Raw genomic sequence first — 22,636 nt, forward strand, 5'->3', positions numbered from 1 at the left:
TCTTTGTTTCAAGATACTCCTGAAGTCAGAAGGTTAATAGAATTCATTTAAACACGAGATGTGTCTCTGTGCAACTGAAATCTTTCAGATATGTTAGATGTGAAAGTTCATAATCAGATCCTGGCACATTTAAAACTGAGAAAGGAAATTTAAGAGTTTACATATCTTTGATGTAATAAAAAACATGCTTGCTACTTCACATGACATGTTAGTCCACTACCATATTGCATAAAAATGATGAGAGTTAAAAAGCAGTGGTATGTGTTTCAAGGCTGTTATACCAAATAGAAAGAAACTCGGCTTACTTTTTTTCTTTGATAAACTATTTCATTTGAAAATTGATTTTTAATTTAATTTTTATTTAATAATATTACATCATTCTGAAGTACTTACGAATTTTGCCTTTCTTTAAGGCAATGCTCTTAGTTTTTTAGTGATTTGCATGGTAGCACATGATAGGTTGTGACCAGCTCTTGGTCCCGAGTTAGTAGTTTGTTGAGCTCTAGAAGGATTAGTGTCTAGTTTTCTCCAAGTGCAAGGATCATTCATTCTTCTTTGGGCTCCATTAGAGAAAACCAAAGTGTTTCCTCAGGAACTTGGGAGTTAGTGAATCCCATTTAGGGGAAAGGGGGAAAGTTTGCTTTTAGAAATACTCTCAGTAAATTAGATGTATATGATTAAGCTTAAGACAGTAAAATAATCTTTTTTATTTTAATCTATAGGATATTCAGGATTGCTTTTAGTTTGGCTTTGACCTAGGCCTTTTCTTATTTACTGCATGTAATATTTTTAGATTTTTTTGACTTCTTGAAGTTACACCTCATTTCATATTGAGCTGTACAAGCTCAGGCATGTCTCACTTTGCTAGAGTTTTGCATTGGTTAGATATTGATTTGCATTGCACTTTAGATGCATTCTAGTCTAATCTGAATTCAGGCTGTTTGTAGTATATTAAAAATGATGTGAAGAAGAGAGTGCATTGCCGCCTTAAACATACTTAAAATTGTAGCATAAATATTCCTTTTTTTTGAATTAATAAATCTGAAAGGACCATCTATGCTTTAACTGGTCTATTCTCTATGGAGTTGCAGATCAGATTTAATTAGGTAAGTTTATGTCTGCCGTGATTTTTTTTTCGCCTCTCATGTCTGCAGCCTTTGAAAGGACCACAAAGAGACACAGGTTTCAGGTGCTGTGTCATCGGTTTTGGTCATGTTACACAACTGAATGCCATAATGCTTGTAACAATCTAATTTAGTGAATTCAATTAATATCTGGATATTAGAAAAGAGATAACAGGCTTTAAAGCTTTTTTGTTATCACAGTTCAATATTTACTACTAAAATAATAGACAGCAACAAATGGCAATGCTGATTATATCGTAATGCATTTCTATTTAGCTATCCTGGTACTTGGGAAAACTTCACACCTTAAGTTATCTATAATGTATTAATACACTGCAGATGATCTCTGCTACTCAGATATTGATCTTTCACAGTTTAATTATCATATATTTCTGGTTTAAGGGCATTTGTTGTACAGTCATTTTTCTCTCCATGTGTTTTTGAATTTTTCTTACATTAGAAAGATTCATTCACCCCAAATTATTTTTCCTTATATAGGTAATCAAGTTGCCACTTCTTTATATTCTATTAAAGAATATAGAGAAATCAAAATCAAGACGGTGTTCTACCAGCAAACTTTTTTTTTCCCATTTTAAGTAGTTTAGTTAAATACTGATTAAAAAATACAACATATTCGCAGTATTGAAGGGTTAGCAGACACTTTCTTGTACCTGTTATTCTGAAGAGGTCTACTTTGTTGATATGCCCTGCTTTTCCAAAGTTATACTTTTCATAGAAACAGATATGGCAAAAACAAAGATTGGATATTTAATTACGAAAAATACGTTTGACAATAAGCACAAGAAAACAGATTACAAAATTTCTTGAACAACTGCACAGAAACATGAAGAAAACCACGAATGCTTTAATGTGTAGTACAACAGAATCTGATTCTGGCAGCACTGTTTAACGTCTCAATATAAATACAAAGTCTCATTTTGTTTTCTCCTTGCTAGGAGTTAATTCCAGAGTTTTACTACCTACCAGAGATGTTTGTCAACAGTAATGGCTATAATCTAGGAATCAGAGAAGACGAAGTTGTTGTCAATGATGTTGATCTTCCTCCATGGGCCAAGAAGCCCGAAGACTTTGTCCGCATCAACAGGATGGTAAGCTTCACTTTACCCTAATTACTGAGTTTGGTGTTTTAACATGCTAACCTAATGCTGGTTTTCATCTCTTTAGAACTAGATTTACAGGAATAAAATAAAAGTGAAGGAGAATTTGCATTCCATCTTGCCTGACAGAATTCTTCTTTTACGAGGACTTTTCCTTCCATGTGCCCAAATCATGGAAAATTAAATTATTTACTCTCTCAGGAGAAAGCATCAGATGGGCATGAGCTTGACAATACAAGATAACCTGAAAAATTTAAGTCAGTTCTTCCTCACTGCCTCCTACACCAAAAAATAGAAGGTTATTATAAATATTGGTATCATGCAAGTTATATTCCTTACTTGACTAAAGCTATGCACTTCCTATTCATCAGAGAAGAATTTCAAGTTTAGAAATGTGAACATAAGCCAACAAGTGCAGTCTCTGAAGAAATTTTTCAAAAAGAACTGCTGATGTAAAGCACCATGAAGTCTGCAGAATTCAAGCATGAAAGACATTTATTGTATATTTTTTGGTACTAATGATAGAGTTAATTTGTACATTGGCTTCTAGTAATTTTAGGAAAAATCAGATATATTCTGATATTTAGGCCAGCAATAGTTCAATTTATGTTTCTATTTTGGCAGTGAATCTTCCTTAAAATGCATATTGCTTGCCTTACTTATACAGTCAGGGCTATACTTTCAATAAGCTCTAGGTTTCCATACAGTTGCAGAACTGTTCAGCTTGTCTATTATTCCCCTTAGTGCTATTGTGGTAACATTGCGAGTAGAGCAGTGTTGTTTTTCTTCTAATGTGTTCAGCAATTCAATTTCAAGAACTGTCTATTTAAAGAAAATGGTTCTTCAGGAGCTGGTAGAAAAATGGTCATATGAAGTTCAAAATAATTTAATAACATTAAAAAAATGAACCTGTTCCTAGATGTATGTGATTTAGAAATGTTCTCCATTTACGTACTTACAGCTGTCTCCTAAGGATGTGATGGCAACCTCATCACTTGAGACATGTGAAATGCACTACACATAGCATGAGAAATGTGTTCCAGAGAGTAGTCCTTCATTGGCAGGGAGAATCTCAACAACATTTTCCTTTTTCTTGGCTGATTTATTTTATATCTGTATATATTACATTATTATTAAAAAAAAAAAAAAAAAGTCATTGTCACAGTTGGTGGCAATAAAGTCAAGTGCAGTTTTACTAGCAAAGAAGGAGGTGGACTCAAAGGATTGCTACCCTCCGTTAGTATTTTCAAGTGTGGGATGCACAGTCACAAGTACGTGTCTCCAGAGTGCCACCATCACTGCACAGAGCTCTCTTTTTGGGTTGTGATTGTGGCTGAACCTGAACTGGATGCAGAAGTAAGCACGCTAAAGTTCACCAAGAGGTTTAGTTTTGACATCTGTAAGAACAGAAGTGTGATACCTTAGTGAAAAAGGATAAACAAGCTGCCACCTATTGGGGAACATAATGAGATGCATATTAATAACTCCCTTTGGGAAATTCTATAAAGAATATTCCTTCTTGTATCCTGAACTGTGTTTTCTCCATCATTCCACAAAGACAGAATGATTAATACAGGGATAAAAATCACTGTATGATAAGAGATCACTTGAAGAAAAGCTTTAGTTTTAGTTTATTTTTCTCATGCAATTTCTGCTTTTTAGAAAATAGTGCAGGAATTCACCACAGACAAAAATTGTGCTGTTGAAGAAAACAGCTGCTTGCATGATTTTAGAGTATAGCATTTATGCCAATTCAGGACTATACTTTCAAGAAAGGCTGAGACTTAAAAGCTGGAAATACCTTTTAAATATGAAGCTGTATTAGCCCTAATGACTGATTCCATCTGTGTGGATTATGATCAGGCTGCCACGAGACAGACAAACCGATGTCAAGATTAGAGTAGTACTAGAACTACAGACCTCAACTAATTAAGTACTTTGCAGATTTCTAAAATCAGAAAAGGTCCCACTTGTGTATCATACCCTTCCTTTACTGTTTTCTACCCCTGTCCCCAGAGATGTGAGCATTATGGTGTTATTATACAGTTTGTCTGGAGGCAGTATCTGCATGGCCTTTATTCATCCTAGCAGGTACTTTCAGTAACAACATGATCAATAGTTAAAAGTCAGTTCTACGCAGACACATGCTATCTTCAAGTGAGCAGTCTGACGAAGTTCAGAAATTATAATAAAGTTGGGAATTGCCTAGAAAACAGGAGAAAGAGGCATAGGTTTATTTGAATTAGATGCAGAAAATGCATTTAAAATCACCTTGGGAGGAAAGAATTAAAGATATTCAATAGGGTAGCAGAAGTGTGGAAACAAAAATAGTACCAAAAATAGAGCAGCAGCAGGGGGAGGGTGACAGTGAGAAGCAATTAGATTAGATAAAACCCTGTAATTTTATATTCACCAGAAGTAAGTGTATTTTGATACAATCTATGGAGAATCATGGCATCACAGAGGATGTTAACACTTATACCTGTCTATGGTCCTTTTGAGACTGCACCTGGAATATCAGATTAAATTCTGGGCAACTAGATTACAGAAGAAGTATTTGCATTTGGATTGAGTTCAAAGGATAGAAGTAAAGTGAATAACTTTGGGATGTATAAAGAGCATGATATATGCATAGTTTTTTATAAAGCTTGTAATAAAGTAGAAAGTAGCTAAAGAAGGATAATCCCTTTTACAAAAATGCAGATAGCATGTGTAGTAAGAAGTAATGGAATTACATTTTAAAAGGTAAAATGTGTAATGACTTTTTCAGAAAAATTTCCTTCCACAGGGTTTTATTAGGATGTAGAGCAAACTGCCAGTACAGCCCTTTTTTTGGTGACTAGAACTAGACTGGTCAAAGTAGGGAACAAATATAAGGGTACTGGAAAGTCTGACATTCCCTACCTTATGTCTGATTCCGTGTTTTGAATCGGCCAGCAGATGTATTATTCAGTTAGGTCATCCCCAGGCCAAGCTTTGGCTATTATACAAGAATCTATCTTAACTTAAAAAAATAGCCTGGGTGTGGTGCTGACGTGTAAAACACAGCAAGCTTATGCAAGCCTGGAATTTCTACAGCAACTTAGCAAAGCAAATAGAGAACATGTTTACAGAAAAGCTACAGAAAATTGAGGAATATTTCAAGTAAGTGTTATCCTGATCCCTTGTCTAATGAAATCAGCAATACTTGTTTCATTGCAGTGGAAAGGATCCTATGCGATACTGTGTTATATACAGTGGGATCTCGGTTTTCCCTGCTGACAATATTTTCTTCTGTTCATACATATTTTTTGCTTGCTGCAGGCATATGTAATGTGTAATTTTATGTGGGAGTAAATAGAAGTCCTTATATAAAGCCTACTTGTACGTTTATGATTGTAAACTTTTTCTTTAAATAATAGCAAGAATTTCAGCATTTCATTCTGAGACTTATCAAGGCAAGTAGAGAATAGCCTAGAAAACATCACAGAGGCATAGTGACATAAATCAATGTAATTTAATCAGTTGGTTAACAAGCTTTCCCAAAAATTCTGTGCAAATAATTAAAAGGCAGGCAGGGTTTTGGTGTTGTTTTATTTTGTTGTTCAGTTGGGTGTTTTACACTTCTAACTAAACAGAGAAATGGAGGTGGAACTGTTTGTCCATCAAAAGAGATTCCTTTAAACTTGTGAAAATTAGACTTATTATAGAGACTGGAAAAGGCATTCAGTCAAGTTACTCTTAAGACCTATTACAGTAGTTTCTAAAGCACTCAGTGTATACATCAGGGATTGTCGTAGCACTTTTATTTATCCATACAAAGCTAGACTGATTACTACGGAGTTACTCATGAAACATTAATAAAGCACTATGTTCAATGCTAACATGATTATGGTCTGACCTCGGTGGTGGCACAAAGGACAGAGGCAGAAAGTGTCCCTGATAACATTATCCTAATGCTGGGCTCATCAATCATAATCTCCCAGTTTACCAGGAAAAAAACCCCGACGCATAAACCCTTCCACAGATGTGCATCTGTAGTCCTACTCAGCCTCTCAATCCCCACAGACTTAGAGCAGTCCTGAGAGCCAGAAATAGAACAGATTCAGTCAGTAAGTCAAGCATGTTAAATCAAGGCAGGGAACACCACTGTGAAACACTGAAGCAGAGCTTTTATAATAAGTGTTCTTTATTTTTGAAACAAAAGATACAAGGTTGTCTAATTCAAAGTTAATTATAAGGATATTTTCATTATGGCTTATGCACATATTAAATTACAAATTACAGCATTGAGTAAAATGCATTCACTATAAATTATATTTTTGTGAGACTAAATGGTGTCTTGTTTTTGTTACACATAGTCTGTTCCCATTACATAACTGTTACTAAGACTGAATTTTCTTTCAGTCTTTGAAATGATTTATTTACGTTCTTCTGCAGCCAATTACATTTTTGTACATTTCCCTGGCTATTCAGAAGCATATATAGTATTTCATAATTAAAAAGCTTCTTGAATATTCATTAGAAACATCTATTATGAAATCTCTGTGCTATGAGGATCTGGAAGATTTATCTTTTTGCCTCACCATTCAGCAGCAGTTGACATTCCTTTTTTAACAGATAAGCAGTAGATAAGATTTTATATTACTTCCTCAGTAGTAGCTTTGATTTTATTTTGTGTATTGCCAAGGTTTGTTCTCAATGCAATTAAAACTCATTCATCTAACACAAGGTTCAATCTAATTTGGAAATGGTGGTGTTTGTTTTTTTGTTGTTTGTTTGTTTGTTTGTTTTATTTTTAAACTTTCTGTATTGCTGAAGAATCTTATTTATATCTCAAAAATGCTAATGTAAAGGATCAGTGCCTATGCAGACATCCCTGAATAACTGAAATCCGTAGAATGCATTGCTGGTTCACTTTTATAAAAATATTACTTTTTTTAAACAAACAAAACTGATTTCAGATATCAGCCTGGTTTATTTTATTACAAGAGTAAAGAGTTTACTCTGATAGTCATACAAGAAATGGTAAAGGAGCCAGAGAAACAATAGATGGAGATGCTCTGTACATGCAAAGGCTACAGAGGAGCATAGATGTAAGGGGAGAGAGGAAAAACCCAGCTCACAGGATGAAACAGCTGATGGTCTGTTATTAAGCAGAGATACAAAATCAAAGTATCTCAGAGTAGTTTTAAGGAAACCTTTTTAAATATTCTTGATATAAGTTAAAAGCAAGATACTGTGGTGGTAGTTCTTCAGAAACAGACAGCATACAGCTTTGGAGAGGAGGGAAACAAGGCAGGAGCTGCAGAAATAGGAGGGGCAGGTGCAGCTGTGGGACAGATGAGGGGCAGCATCAGAGCTCTTCTCTTCCCTGGTGACACAAAATACCCAGGTGGCACAAAATATCCAGGTAACAAAAATGACCATGTGTTAAAAAGGTTGGAATAGCATATTTTATAAATCCAGAACTACTGATACTTTACACAGCACATGGTGTGCATTAAAATAAAAACCAATGCCTCCTACTGGAATCTCTGTAAAAAATAATTTTAACATCAAATTAGGATGAGTGAGGAGGAAAGTATACAGAGTTCGTATTGCACAAAGGTCTGAAAAGAGCTATAGTGCTTGATCTCATTAAGTAGTAACTCAGCTTATATTACCTTTATTTAATCTATACGTAACATAAACTTACTAATACGTATTTATATTTTGAAACAGCTACAGGTCAGATTTTCAGCCTGTGGAACATGTGTGCATACACATGCCTGCAAAGACACAAAAAACACAGTACTTTTACTTCAAAAAACTTATCTTTCTTCCACTAGCTGTATAATAATGCTTGGGGTTTAACTATTAGCAATAAAAGGCTCCATCCTCAAAACAAAACCCATGAAAAGCTACTGACTGGAATACTGCTATTTGAAAATGAAGCACTAATAACAGTGGTTCAGACAAGTTCAGTTTGAGAGTGCCTGGTTAAAACACTGTTTTCTGTACATTTTAATTAGAATAGAAAACAAGCTGGATATTAGCTCATTTCTGTTTAACAGTAGGAATCTTTAAAATCCATAAATAATATTATGTAATTCTGTAAGCATTAATTATTATTTATTTTCTAAAAAAATTGCTTCCTTATATTTAATATTGAAAGTATGGTCAAAAAATTGAAGCTCCCCAAATGCTTTAAAGCCTCAAAAAATGCTATTCTCTAGGGCCATCACCAGCCTATTTTAAGGATATTATTGTTATGTTTTCCTGTATGTTATTCCTTCTGTACCTACAAATTATTTTTATGCAGAAAATTCTGTCACCCTATTCCCTACTGAGCACTGCATATTCTTGAGAAACCAAATAATGTACTGTTGACAGTGAACAGCTCATAAATTTTCAGGAGGCACTTAGATGGAGGGAGAGCAGCCTGTGCATTAGAGCAAATTAGGGAGAGGATATTGCAAGTATCACATGAGTAGTGTTGCAGAAGTATTTGGGAGAAACGCCAGCAAACCCGGTCAGACATCAGAAACTTTCTCCTGACTGAAATGAATCCAGGCTATAAAGGACAGATCAGGAGCGTTCTCCCCACTGTGGGCCAGGTAGGACTTTGCTGCCTTCTGGCAGCCCGTTCTTGAATGCACCCTGCCTACTACAGAATCACGGAATGGTTGGAGTTGGAAGGGACTTCTGGAGATCATCTAGTGCAACCCCCTGCTAAAACAGGCAGGTTGCACAGGTTCACATCCAGGCAGGTTTTGAATGTCTCCAGAGAAGGAGACTCCACAACGTCTCTGGGCAGTCTCAAAGTAAAGAAGTTTCTCCTCATATTCAAATGGAACTTCCTGTGTTTCAGTCTGTACCCATTGCCCCATATCCGGTTGTTGGGCACCACTGAAAAGAGTCTGGTCCCATCCTCTTGACACCCACCCTTGAGATATGTATAAGCATTGTTGAGATCCCCTCTCAGCCTTCCCTTCTCCGGGCTGAACAGACCCAGCTCTCTCAGCCTTTCCTCATAAGAAAGATGCTCCAGTCCCCTAATCATCTTTGTAGCCCACCGCTGGACTCTCTCCAGTAGTTGGTGCCCAGCACCATGCCCCGCAGGATGCCCCTGTGGTGGGGACGTGAACTGCACCCAGCACCCATGGCCATCCACAGCTGGAGGCTGTGGGGTGCCAGGGGCCTGCAGGACCACTCTCCTCCGCAGCCCTGGCTCCTCTCTGCGCCTCCCGCTCCGGCCTCTGCCCCACATCCCCCACCACACTGCTCTTCCACCATGCAGCTCCTGGCAAGCACAACGTTTAGTGCCCTTCCCACCACCAGCATCCTCACATCCCTGACAGCAATTCATCTGACTTCCAGATTTCTGTGGAGTTCCTAAATTTATAGTTCAAAATAATTAAATTAACTCCTTACAAATTTCCCCAAATCTTGTGTTGCATTTCAGCATACAAACTTTTAAAGAACCATCAGACCTTTGAACACAGTACAATAAATCTCTTTAGAGAATTGGAGACAGAAGACATGACATACTGCTGTTAAAAAGTAGCTAATTTATTTAATAAGTTATTAAAGAATCATTCACCCATGTAAGACAGAAGTTCTCCAAACCTGCCAGGGTCAGTAAGACCTTCTCTGGAATGACAAGCTGCTGAGTAAGGGCTGGTCATGCAAGTAGAAACTGCCTCGGGGAAAGATAACAGAGACATTCAACTCGCCTGACACCAGGGAGAGGATGTTAGAGGAGATAATGGGTGAAATATGCTCATTTGACCCAAGCATTTATTTTTTCAAAGTTACTGTCCCACCTTTGAATAGTAAAAAGTTTTGCTCTTTTCCTGAAATACTCTCCATATTCCAGAAATAACACTGCTATTTTTGACCAAAGAAAATGCCCAACTTTTTTTTTTTCAATTACTTTTTAATAAATAAATAATAGATACAGATGCAAAAAGGAGGAGGAGGAAGAGAACAGTTAGGCTGCTCACTGAAAATTGGTTGGAGATGGATGCTTGCAGGACAACAGGCTTGAAATTCTGTTTTAAGCTTGATTACATACAAAGGAACATTACAATTTGATCATTTAAAAGTTAGGAAATGCTTTATTTATGGTTTCTGTGGCATACTTAATTTTATCTTTGCTTGCTAACATCCCGCATGCTAAATGAGGTAAAAGTCCTATGAAAAAGATTGTATGGGATGATGAATTTGCCAACTATATCATGTTGCGTGTACACAAGACAGTATTATTATGAATCTGGATTTTCTTATTTATTAGGAGGCATGCTTTGAAGCCAAATAGTATTAGTTTAATAGTATTTAGTATTGATTAGTATTAATGCTATTTAAATTATATTACTTGCAATTTGCATATGATTTGGAAAAGGAAACAACTATTTTTATATGGTTCTGTGCAACATTTCTTTGTAGCTTCTTATGGTATGCTGCACTTAATCCCTTGAAAACTAATCTACATGTCAGCTATTAGGCCTGAGCCTTCCCTTCCATTTTTCTCAGAAATAACAGTTACTGTTTTTGACAGAAAAGGGTCTGGCTTTCCACCACAGCACAGAGAGTTCCTCTTCCACATGGAACATTACAGGAGGAAGGAGCTGGGCCCCTGTGGTTTGCTCTGTCTGTGGCTATTCCTGCATGTGGGGTGGTGGGCATTCCATGGCATTGTGCTACAATGCCCAATGGTTATTTCTGAAGTAGCTTCCTTTTAATGTAAATGAATAAAATAAAAACACTTTTTTTTTTTTTTTCCTAAAGTTTATCCCTCTGTAAAATTTGAACTTTCCTGGGGCAGACATGAAACTCTGTCCCAGCTGGAGAGTGTTTGTGCTGAGTTGTGGCACTGGGCTAGAAACAATGGAGGAATTAGGTTTTCTCAGGGGAAGGAAAAAAACACCACCACAATCTTTGAGAATGAAAAGTATTAGATAATGTAATACAAAGGGTTGTTGTCAGCTCTGGCTCTATGCAGGGAGTAGTAGTAAACTTGACAGACATTTACATATTAAATTGTATTAAGGCCAGTATTTTTTTTCAGAGAGAACCAGACTCTTTCAGTCATGCTCAGTGACAGACCTAGAGGCAATGGGCACAAAGTGAAATACAGGAGGGTCCCTGTGACATCAGGAAACACTTTTTTACTGTGAGAGTGACTGAACTCTGGCAAAGGTTGCCCAGAGAGCTTGTGGAGTCTCCATACTTGGAGATATTTAAAAGCCATCTGGATAGTCCTGGGCAGCCGGATCTATGTCATCCTGCTTGAGCAGAGGGGATGGACAAGATTATTTCCAGAGGTCCCTTCCAAACTCGGCCATTCTGTGACTCTGTTGTTTTGGGGTTTTTTTTTCCTAATAAACTAAGTTCATGATCTGAGAACTGAACTGCACTTGTCCTGCTTGAAGGGAACTAGGTATATGACACTGTACAAAATCAGGACTGTGATGCAGTTTGGGAAAGGACATCTATGAAAACTTGTCAGTGAACCATGAATCTTTATTTTCACACCAGCTCCTTTTCATCACAGCTTTTCTCTGAAGACAGCATTAGGAAAGAAGGAATGAATGTGCCAGGATGCCATCTTAAATGCTTGATGGGTCTTATAGGAGAATTATTTCTGTATTCAGGTACAGGCACATGGGAAGTTAATACAGGTGGTCTGGTAGAGGGGTAAGGAGGAACTGTGTTATACCTTCAGCTTGTGAAATCTCCAGTTCAGGCAATGGTATCTACTAAGGAAGCCAGTCATGTCTGATAAAGGCACATTGGTTGGATCAGGTTCAATGATAATATGGTCATCATTTCCTCTGTCTAGAATTAATCTCTATCTGTATGCTGAGCAAAGGAATAGCAATCTTTCAACCCATTTTTAAACTAGCTAGTAATGGCCTGTGTTTTTTCTTCTACCGAACTAATGTAAAAAATGAGTGTGAAAAATGCTTTTATCCTTTGAGAAATCAGTCAAAATTCATACATGGAGTTCAGAACCTCATTTTGCTTTTAATCCTCGAGTTTCCATTTTACATTTAAGACTAATTAGAACCAGTTGGAAAATGAGTTGGAAGATTGAGCTTTTTTAATTGTTTTCCTGGTTTCATCAGTTTTTCTTGACAAATTACCTAACTTACTTGACAAGCTTGCAGCTAGGAGAAACCCAGTATCTGAGAAGAAAATTACCATGATATAAAGCTGAAGGAAAGAATAGTATATTCTTTTTAGTGTTTCTCGCAATACAATTAGTTCTGTATTTAATGTCTGAACGATTTCAAATATATCAAATAAGCCTGAACAAGAAATGTAATTATATCGATTATGTTTCTTCAGTTAATAGGAAAAGGTAGGACATAATTTAAGCATGAAATTGCAAGACGGAATTTACTTCCTAACTCTGAAATTCACTCACAGGCTCTGGAAAGTGAGTTTGTATCATGTCAACTTCATCAGTGGATTGACCTTGTGTTTGGCTACAAGCAACGAGGACCAGAAGCAGTGCGTGCACTCAACGTTTTCCACTACCTAACCTATGAGGGCTCTGTGAACCTGGACAGTATCACTGATCCTGTCCTCAGGGAGGTAGGTTTTTGCTGCCATTTCATTCTAAAAACTGCTGTCAGCTCACAAGAAATTGTACTTTTTCCATTTTTCATTGCTGGAGAAAATTGGTGTGTGACTTGATTCAGAACTTAGGCCATAGGTGACTTCAGAAGCAAGTATTAATAAACTAGCAATAAAACAAAGTATTTTGTTTGCTTGGAGTTCCTAGTGCACTTAATGGTCAGTTATGATATGGGAAATTATAATGTAATGTATGTTCTGTAATATATATTCTGCTACTTTCTATAGTTTACTTTTATTAACTTCATGTGGTAGAACTGAAAAGCTGAAAGAAAAAACTGCATCATAATCATAGGGAAAAAACCTAACCTTTTCAGTCAGATAATGTTGGTGAGAACATATATCTGAAAAAGACTAAATTTGCTAGAGTGACAGTAACAATTATTCAGATTACTTTTGTGTTAACCACATGAAGTATAATCAAACTGTTACCAAAATAGAAAATGCTATTTGTTGTGCATACAAGTATATATGTTTTTATGTACATATAAGTGAAATATACATAGGTGCACTTTTGTACAAGTGGGAGTTTTAAATGTATCAGTAAATTTAAAAAAAAATGTATTCTCTATCTTGACATGTGCTTTCTTCCAGTGACTGTATTTATTTGTAGTAAGGCTGTTAGTTTGAATGATCGTTTTCTAATATCAACCATTCATTGGCTAAAACAATTGAAATTCGGTGAAAAGTGCGAAGAAGCAACAGCTGCTAGATGAGTACTGCTGTGATGAAGCTGTACACACAATCTTCCATTCCCCGAGATAGCTGCCATCTGCTGTATGCAAAACAGTAATAATTTATACATTGCCAGGCAATGGGGTTTTTGTTTGTTTGTTTGTTTGTTTGTTTTCCAATCTTAGAGATCGAATTTACAGATTTCAGAAAATAAATAGATTCTAGAAAACATTTGTTTTCAGCTAAATATTGGGTTTTGGCAAGTTGTTTTTCAGTAGTGCGCTGTGGCCTCTTGTTACATTTGGTGCTTTTTGAGGAGCAGAATGAAAACAATGTTCAGACTTCCTGCTTCCTAGAGCTAGATTTTCACACCATGCACTGCAAAGCACGTATTTTGTAAACAGTTAGTATTTGCTTAGTTTTGAGAATGGGCAGAACTGCTTTGATGCAACTGCCTCAAATATTTCACGTTGACATCTACATAGCAGTTTGCTGGATTTAAAACTTTGAGCACAGGAAGAGTCAGTAAGGTACAAAACTGGAGATACGAAAGAGCAATGCTTTTTAAAATATAAAACAGGTGTCAAGCACCATGAATACAACGGATTTGCATAGTTTAAGGTCCTGATTTGCATGGGCAGACTCCTACGTCTTGACTTTAAGGGTCTACTCCCACAGGGCAGCTTTTAGCATTGAGATCTATCTGTCTGTCTGTGCACACTATTTAACATCTTATGACATGATGAGACTCCAGCTCTCCTGTGACTCTACTTACATGCATAACTAGTTATCAGAAATTTGAAGAAATTCATGGAGGTGTTTTTGTTCACTCACTTGTACATCTAACCTGCGCCCTGTCAGTCTTCTTAGGCTATTTGCACCGTGTAAACTTCTAAAAGCACAATTTTATCTTCATTGCCACAAGTTAAAGTAGTATATAATATTAATTGTTAGCAATGAGAAGGCAATGTGTCTAGAAAGACTGAATCCTTCTAATTTTTGTTATATATAGATTCATATAAATTTGTATGTATGCATGTAAAAATAGTATGCTTCTCCTCCAAGAGATCTCAGATTTGTGATTTGTGGTTTGTCATAAAAAGGTTAAAAAATACTTTTTACTCATTTTTAATCAGAAATTACAATACATGTGTAAATATAGACAGATTTAGAGCTTTCATCTATTTCCCTGAGCTCTATTTATGAAACTAGCAGACATTCTCTGCCAGTAATAAAGCATTTGACATCTTGATGATCTAGCAGATCAGATATTTGGATGTCATGTTTCTGTTACAAGTGTATGTGTTCTATACACATTGATTTGTTGACTTGATTTTTTTTTTTTTCATTATTCTGGCTTTTACTAGATATTTCAGAAAATAAATCAGGAGCAAAAAGATCTTTTAAAAGCTTCTGAAGACCACTTATAAATACAGAAATGTAAGGATAGGAACACTAGCACCTTTAAGAATAGTGATAACAATTGTTTAGTATGTTTTACAGTGGCAGGTGATGCTGTCTGGCATCGTAACTTAGAAATTGCAATTTAAAATTAATTGAGTTTTGCAGTTAAACAGGAAAACACGTCTCTCAATATCCAAATGCTCTTGCTGTTTGTTTTCTAAATAAAGTGAAACATTTCTTTTCTTTCACACAGAAGACACTGGTGTTCTCAATAAATGGCTGTAAAATAAGCCAATCAATACAACCTTATTGGCAGCAGCCGTTATCAGACCAATGGACTCAAATACAACAGTAGCCTCCGCAAACTGTGGCTGTAACTAATTTCATATTGAGCTGAGTCCCAGCTGAACCTGTCCAGTGAAATAAGGCTCCAAATTAAAACAAAACGAAACCAACCAAACAAAAAAGCCTCCCATTTAGATGTGAACAGATTTCTGTGAGCTGTTCATGCTGTACCTTGGCCCTTTCACTTCCACCCTTTGAGCACCTCAACCACTGAGGAAAATGTTGTTCTTACCTTTCTGTGAAGAATGGTAAAGGAGTCACTTCAGTAGCCTTCTAACTGGAGCAAAAATACATTCAGTGGTGAGATAACCCACCCTTACCATTCTTTACATTTTTCTCACATGTGTGGAGAAGCCCTCTAAGAACTCTCTACTGTTTGACACTGGAAAAGTGGCCATCCGTGTGCTTTCATTCTGTTTAAACTTATCTAGTAGAAGACTCTGGCTTGCTTTTTTCATTTTCTATTTTGCAAATTCACAATGGGTGAAACTGGAACACTGGCTTAGCATTAAATTTGAGATTACTGAATTCTATGAAATCACATATGTCTGCTTCTGTAATAACTCTTTAGCAACTTAAGATCTGGATGAGCAGCATATACTGATTTGATCTAATATACTGATTTCAATTTTTCAAACAACTTTGCAATTTTCTGATACCACAGAAAATATTTAATCTCTGTATCTTAATGAGTAATGAGAGCAAAATGAAAGTCCTGACTTAAATGTTCCACAGAATGTGTAAAATTGAATTTTGTGTTTTAGATCTTCTGTGATTAGGAATTGGGAAATTCACCAGTTCTGTGACTTCTAATGGTCTTTGTTATGCTGCACATCACAAAATTGTTTTCATATTACAATAGGAGGAGAAAAAATGTGTAGCAAAATAAACATTTTTCAGGCCCCTATTTTAATTTTTTTAATCGCAGTCTTTTGTATTCTAGTTGTCAATTTTCCCCCTTTTAAAGTAAAAGCAGTGAGGTGAAAGCTAAAACTCAAAGAATAGCTTAAGGGTATTGATTCATTCTTACTTGACAGGTGAAATCATGGTTGCAGCACTAACCACAGCAATTACAGCATTAAAATGTCAAGAAATTAGAGGTCAGAATAACAGATAATTTTCTTCCTTTTGTCAGATTAAAAATTGACATTCTTTGACAGCACAGGATCTCTGGCTGAGAAAATTATGACAGCTTAACTCATCTTGTACTTGTAAAGCAGTAATTGATAATGAACTTTACCATGACAGTCTTCTCCTGTGGAGAAACATGACAGAACATCCCTCGTACAAAGCCTGTATCTCTTTTTAATATGTAAACAGTAGTTATATTGGACATTAGATGTTATTTGGAACTGTCTTTACTGTTAGTTTACATCATAATCTAAATCCTTTCCTCTGGACAGATTTGGCTGACTTTAGAGGGCTGATGCTGAGAATGCTAATGTATACAGAATAGTATTGGAAATGTAGTTTATTTATGGTGCTTCGATGTTATTGGTTCACCTCTTTACATAAACCTAGTTTTTCCCTTTGTTTCTGCCAGGATGTCTATGGATTTTAGGAATCTCATTTTCCTAAACACCTGGAAATCTAGACTCTCAAAAATCAGTAGAGTTGTGTTTTTTTCAAGTTAGGAAACGTTTCTGTTTTACACAAACTGTTGTGGCTGAAAGGGAACAGCACAGTTATACTGGTCATTAGAAAATTATTTTCAGTACTACCTTGTAGATTAACCACAAATTAAGTGGGCATGTTCAATTAGTGCATAATAGATTAATCACATGTAGCACTGAAAGCATATCTAGTACATAGCCTCTCAGGAAAGGAATATTTCAGGTTTTCTGTTTGTTTGTTTAAAATGATAGTCAGATAGTCTTCTTCTTTTTTTTTTTTTTTAGACATTCAGCTTGCTTGTGATTACAAATGTTCTTTTTGCTAACTTTTTGTCATCCTCGTGTTGGATGTGAGCTGCAAATACAGCTTTGCAGTGCAGTGCAGTGACTTTCCTGCGACTGCCACATCTTCACCAAATGCTGCGTCCCCTCAGTCAACAGGAATTCTGAGTAAGGCAAGGCAGTGTGAAGCTACTTGGCTCAGATATTTGTTCCGAGCAGCCACCTGTCAAAATACCTGAGCATACTCGCAACTCACACAGCAAATTGAAAAATGATTAAAATTGCTAGTGTTTGACAGGCGGTTGCTGCGCCCATAAACTAATCCTAGTAGGACAGTTTTGCTGGCAGCTAACAGAGCATATGGCCTATGCAATATTTATTTCTTTGGTGGTGACTTGATATTTAGCATATTTAAATAATTTGAAAAGTCGTAATGAAGCGGTAGTCTTGCAGTGCTTTTCAGTTACCCTTATTTCTGGGTTTTATTTTTCCTCTTATATTTTCTTCCGTTATCTCTTTCTTTGATCTGACAGGAACAACAAAGCATCCCTCTGGATCTGCTATAGTGAAATATGCCCACAGGAAGCAGAGTAGATCACATCAGTTTTCACTTCTTTTTTTTTTCCCTCCTTTGCTTTTCCCCCCTCCTTGCTGAAACACTCTTAGCTACTACAGAGGGCTGACATGATCAGGCTGTCAAGACTCAGCAAGATAGATATATCTTTAACAAAGGGAGCTGGAATGCTGGCCTGTCCCTGGTGGCTGAACCTGGCAAATTTATGAGGAAAAAATTAACACGCTGTTCTAATAGCACTATATAATGCTTTCAAGGAAACGCCAGCCCTTGTATCCATGTGCTTATTCTTGCTTTCACTTGGATTTATTCTTATTTATTCTGATTTCATTTTTAACTTGTTAGATCTTTTTCTTCTGGGCGCCGTTTCTTTGATGTGACAAGAATATCAAAACCACCCCTATGGATCTGCTTGATTGAATTGTACCCACAGCACCGGACACTTACATGTTCAGTTGTGCTTAATTGCCTCCATACAAGAGATGGTCTTTGCTTCCTTTCTAGGAGCAGTCCTGCTTATGCATGAATACAGGTAGTGGTGAAATAAGGAGGAAGTGGCAAGTAGTGTCAATATCCACTTCTTTCAAAGCTCATTGAAGGAATCTGTATAGCAAGAGCAGTAATTGGAGTAAAAGGCATCAACAAAGTGGAAATTATTTTCTTATATGCTAAGGGCTCTGTTCTCTGAGAAATGTGTGCTTGAATCCTGTTGATTTTTGTCAAGAAGTCTATGTCTCCTTCATGCCCAAATACTATGTTTCCCAGACATACAAAACAGGTGTTTTGGTTTGGCTTGGTTTGGTGGTTTTATTTTGGTTTTGTTTGTTTGTTTTTCTTTTGTTCTTTTTTCTTTCTCCTCCCCCCTCGCCCCCCCCAATTTATACTCAATTTTTTGGAAAAAACGCCTTGATTATTTTTTATTTTTGTTTGCCTGTAAGTCTGTTCTGTATGCATGAAGAGATTATCAACAGAAACTAACTGGATGTTTACATTTTGCTCTGGGCGTGTGTGTGGGTATAATCATTTTTATGTCTTTCTAGCAAGTTTCAGAGCTCAGTCTCATCTTCTGTAAATGGGAAAGGAAAAGTCTTCACTTGCTGTCACTTTGTTTTGTTAGGTCTCTGTAGATAAAGAAGGAAAACAAGGATTTCTTTGAGGGTAAGGTATTTACTTCTGTAGGTAAAGATTCCTGCAGAATACATGGAATACAAATAAGACAGCTTAAATCAGAATATTCGATAAGGAATTAGTGTAAATTGCAAGAGGTTGTTTACTACACAGTAGTTGTTCAATGCACGGGCTTTTATTCTTAAATTAATATGTGCTCTTTTACTTGTGTCTCGTTCAGGGAAAAGAGCTTTCAGAAGGTGTTTACTGCAGAAAAACAGAAACATTTTAACTATGCATCCAGTTTTACTATGAAATAACTTTTAGGGAACACCTACCCTATGTAACACAAGCCATTTATGACAAGGAGTCAGAAATCATAATCTGATCCATAGGATTCCAAATTAAAAACATCCTTTTTACCATTGCTTAAAACTATTATCTACAGTTATATTAATGATTGACCATAATATCTCCAGTTAATTAATATATTAGAGATGATCAGGTAGTCAGTATTTTAGTGAATCTATGCTGACATGAGTCTGTGACCATTCCTGGATCATGTTGTTTTATATTTATGGCTATTCAGAATCTTTTAATAATCAAGAAAATACGTAGTTCCTGGAAATAAAACAGGTTGTGATTTTTAGATGGGTCTGGGTCCAAAATGGCAAACTGGAAGTTTATAATTCATCCAGACAGAGCTTAGCACTGCCACTCAAAGTACATCACCAACAATCCACTGAGCATTCAAACTGAAGAACTGCTGATATTTTGTTTAACTGATGAGACTTCAACCAACCTATTTGATAAATATTTCAGATAATTCATTCAACTAAGGAATACTAGAGTGAGTTTGTGAATAACTTATACCCTGTAAAACATCTCAATCTACTTTGAGTGTTATTTGCAATAAAATATTTGGCCAGTTCCCATCTAGGTTAGACATTTTTTTCAAAACATCCTAGAGTCCTAGGCAAACTGAGTTTAATGTTTTGTCTATATAAAAAGAACAGCATTAACCACAATTGCTCTCTTTCATTGCAGAAATATATAAAATATAGGTCTTGTACATGAAAAATTCTTCTTTATTGCCTGGTTATTTTGTTTTTCTCCATATGGATGACAGGTACCAATTATTGATTTTTAAAATTAGCAACAAGCATTTTAACATGCACTTAAAGTAATATTTTATGTGAGAGAGACAGAGAGATGGGGTGAAAATTACTGCAGCTGATTGTAACAGAAATAGCTGGAAGGGGCTTCTTTTTTCCTATTAGCACAGATTTCAGTTATATTACGCTGTCATTACCTCAGCATAAATTAACTATTATTCAAAACATTTCACACACAGCAGTTTATTGGAACAGATATTACTCAGTGTAAGTACCTAGTCATTCACTTAGAAAGATGCAAAGCTGAGCTTTCTAAATGTTTTAAACATATTGATAATGTGCCTCTTTAATGCCATTTTGAAGCTTGTGTACAGTATATCTATATTATTGTTTTCAATTTATGTCAAGAACAAAGTGAAGTTTTGAAGAATGCGTTCTGGGAAATAATCCAAACAGAATTATTTCTTTAGAAGCTAAAGTCTGAAAATAACTGAGAACATTTATTTTAAATGTAACAGTATAACCTGTTTCCAAACCTGAAATTCTAATATGCACTGAAGCTTCATGAATACTACATGCGACACCTTTCAGTATGTAGGTTTTACCTACTTCCCTGCCAGTCCCTTCTCAGATTTTTGTTTTTAAGGTTTGCCAGTTCTCTGACATAGTTCTTCTGTCCTGCGGTGGATAAATTGGAGGCTGGCAGATGGTTGGAGCCTCATCATAACCACAGTTTGCAGTAAAGAGTATGTGCTTTGCAAATCTCAGAGCACCTTCTTAGGATGGGAACAAGGCAGAGGATTTGTGATAGAAAGATGAAACCGAGAGCAAAGAGATAAGCCAGCATTTACTTTCCATTCACTTAAAAAAAAGAAACCCACTAATGCAATATTACCACATTCTTAATGCTTTTTACTTCATTAACAATCAAAGATTTTACTCATGAGTTTTGCTGGTTTTTTTGTTGACAAAGCAAAAATAGAACAAAACTCATACTTTTAAATTTGTTTAGTATATAGTTATAAAACAAGAACAAAATACGCATATTAGATGCTTTGGTTTACTGAGTCTGTTCCACATTCCAAGCATTAAAAAATGTCTTCAGTGTTCATGTTTTATTTCAATAATAAACCAGAAGAAAAAGAAGTCACAGTAAAAATGCATTCTTTAATGATTAAGTACCCTTTCCTCTTTTATTACTACAAGCTTTCAGGAGGCCTGTTCTGTTGTTTGCTTCCCTCTTTTGCCCATTTTCTTTTGTGTTTTCCTACAGGGGATGTTTTTAATTTTAAAATAAGTAGAAATAAATATGATGTCTATGTTTTGTGTATTGGCTTTTTGAAACATGTGTAAGTTATCCCTTCAGCAGTAAAGATTACTTATTAGTTTAGCTATTAATAAAGTTTATTTTCCACTAAAGTTTATTTTCCATAAGTCTCTAGACTTGATCCTATACCTTCATTTATTTACTTCTACATCAAGAGACATCACTGTCTCAGTAGTCTAAAAGGCTACCTGCTTACGATCATCGGAATTCTTGTCAGCTACTGGCCATATTGCCATGGCATATGAACAGTCACTAGTCAACCTTGTTTATCTCATGTTTTGGCTGAACATCCTTGTGAGTGTGTTGTGTTATTCTCTATGCTGGTTTACCAGAAAGATTTCAGAGAGTTCAGAGAAGAGCATACAAATGATGAGAGGACAGAGAAGACTGATTTATGAACAGGATTTCAAGAACCTGATAGAAAATAATGGAGTGAAAGGGGATGCGTAGCAGAAAGGCAGGAATATGCAGAGTTGCTCATGCTAACTGAGATAGGGATATTACTTGACCTGATGCAAAATTAACTGCCACCTACAGGATCAAATTCAGACAGGAAAGTTCAGGTTTAATGACAGAAGAAGTTTCCTAAGGTCTATAGACTGTAATTTGACTGTACAAATCTCATAAGAGAAATTGTAGAAGCCTCATTAAATGGATCATTTAAAACTAGAATGGGCAAAAACTGTAAAAATGCATGGTGAGGGGGTATGTATTTCTCATCTGTAATTTTTATTCTAATCTTTTCTGTTATGACGATTGCTGTAAGCACAACATGAATGCAACTTCTTTGTCAGTAATTGCATGAGAATATGCCTCTTATGATGACATTAACTTCCATTGAATGAGTCATTGCATATTTTTTGTTTTAATTAAGGATTATCTTTATGATTTTTTTTTTTTGACAAATTAATGGCTAATGTAGAAATTATTTTTTAAAATTGATACATTATAGGTAGAAATTTTTCAAGACAGTCAGTTTAGCTCTTTGGATCTCTCCAAAGGCAAAAGTCAACAGGCTGAAAAAAATGTGACCAGTAGATACCCTGAGCACCTTCCACGTGTAGATTTCTGTCCAGAGTCATAGTTTACTATGCTTCCTACGAACAAATTCAGTTGCATGTAATTTACATCAAGTCACAGCAATTACATACTGTCCTAAATATTCATATTCCCTATTTTATTTCTTATATTGCCAATTTTGTCACAAAATGTGTAAATGTGTGGTAGTTTTACAGAATACAATGCAAATGTATGAGCATTTCCTAAGGTAGAAAGAGAACCGTATTGAGGACAGAACTGAGAATTTTTTAATTTAAAAAAAAAGGATAAATTCAGTTGATGGACAAA

At 35.8% G+C, this 22,636-nt stretch overlaps 1 protein-coding gene across 14 annotated transcripts in view; it reads left to right on the forward strand.

Moving 5' to 3' along the window:
* NBEA (neurobeachin) overlaps nucleotides 1-22,636 on the forward strand; it is a 480,010-nt gene that overhangs the window by 419,287 nt on the left and 38,087 nt on the right. For all 14 annotated transcript variants that reach the window (XM_071804835.1, XM_071804807.1, XM_071804804.1 and 11 more), the window contains 2 exons: nucleotides 2,081-2,233; nucleotides 12,638-12,805. In XM_071804835.1, coding sequence (XP_071660936.1) covers nucleotides 2,081-2,233; nucleotides 12,638-12,805 — 321 coding nt within the window. The remainder of the gene's footprint in view (nucleotides 1-2,080; nucleotides 2,234-12,637; nucleotides 12,806-22,636) is intronic.

This window comes from Patagioenas fasciata, chromosome 1 (genome assembly GCF_037038585.1).
Source record: "Patagioenas fasciata isolate bPatFas1 chromosome 1, bPatFas1.hap1, whole genome shotgun sequence".
NCBI lineage: Eukaryota > Metazoa > Chordata > Aves > Columbiformes > Columbidae > Patagioenas > Patagioenas fasciata.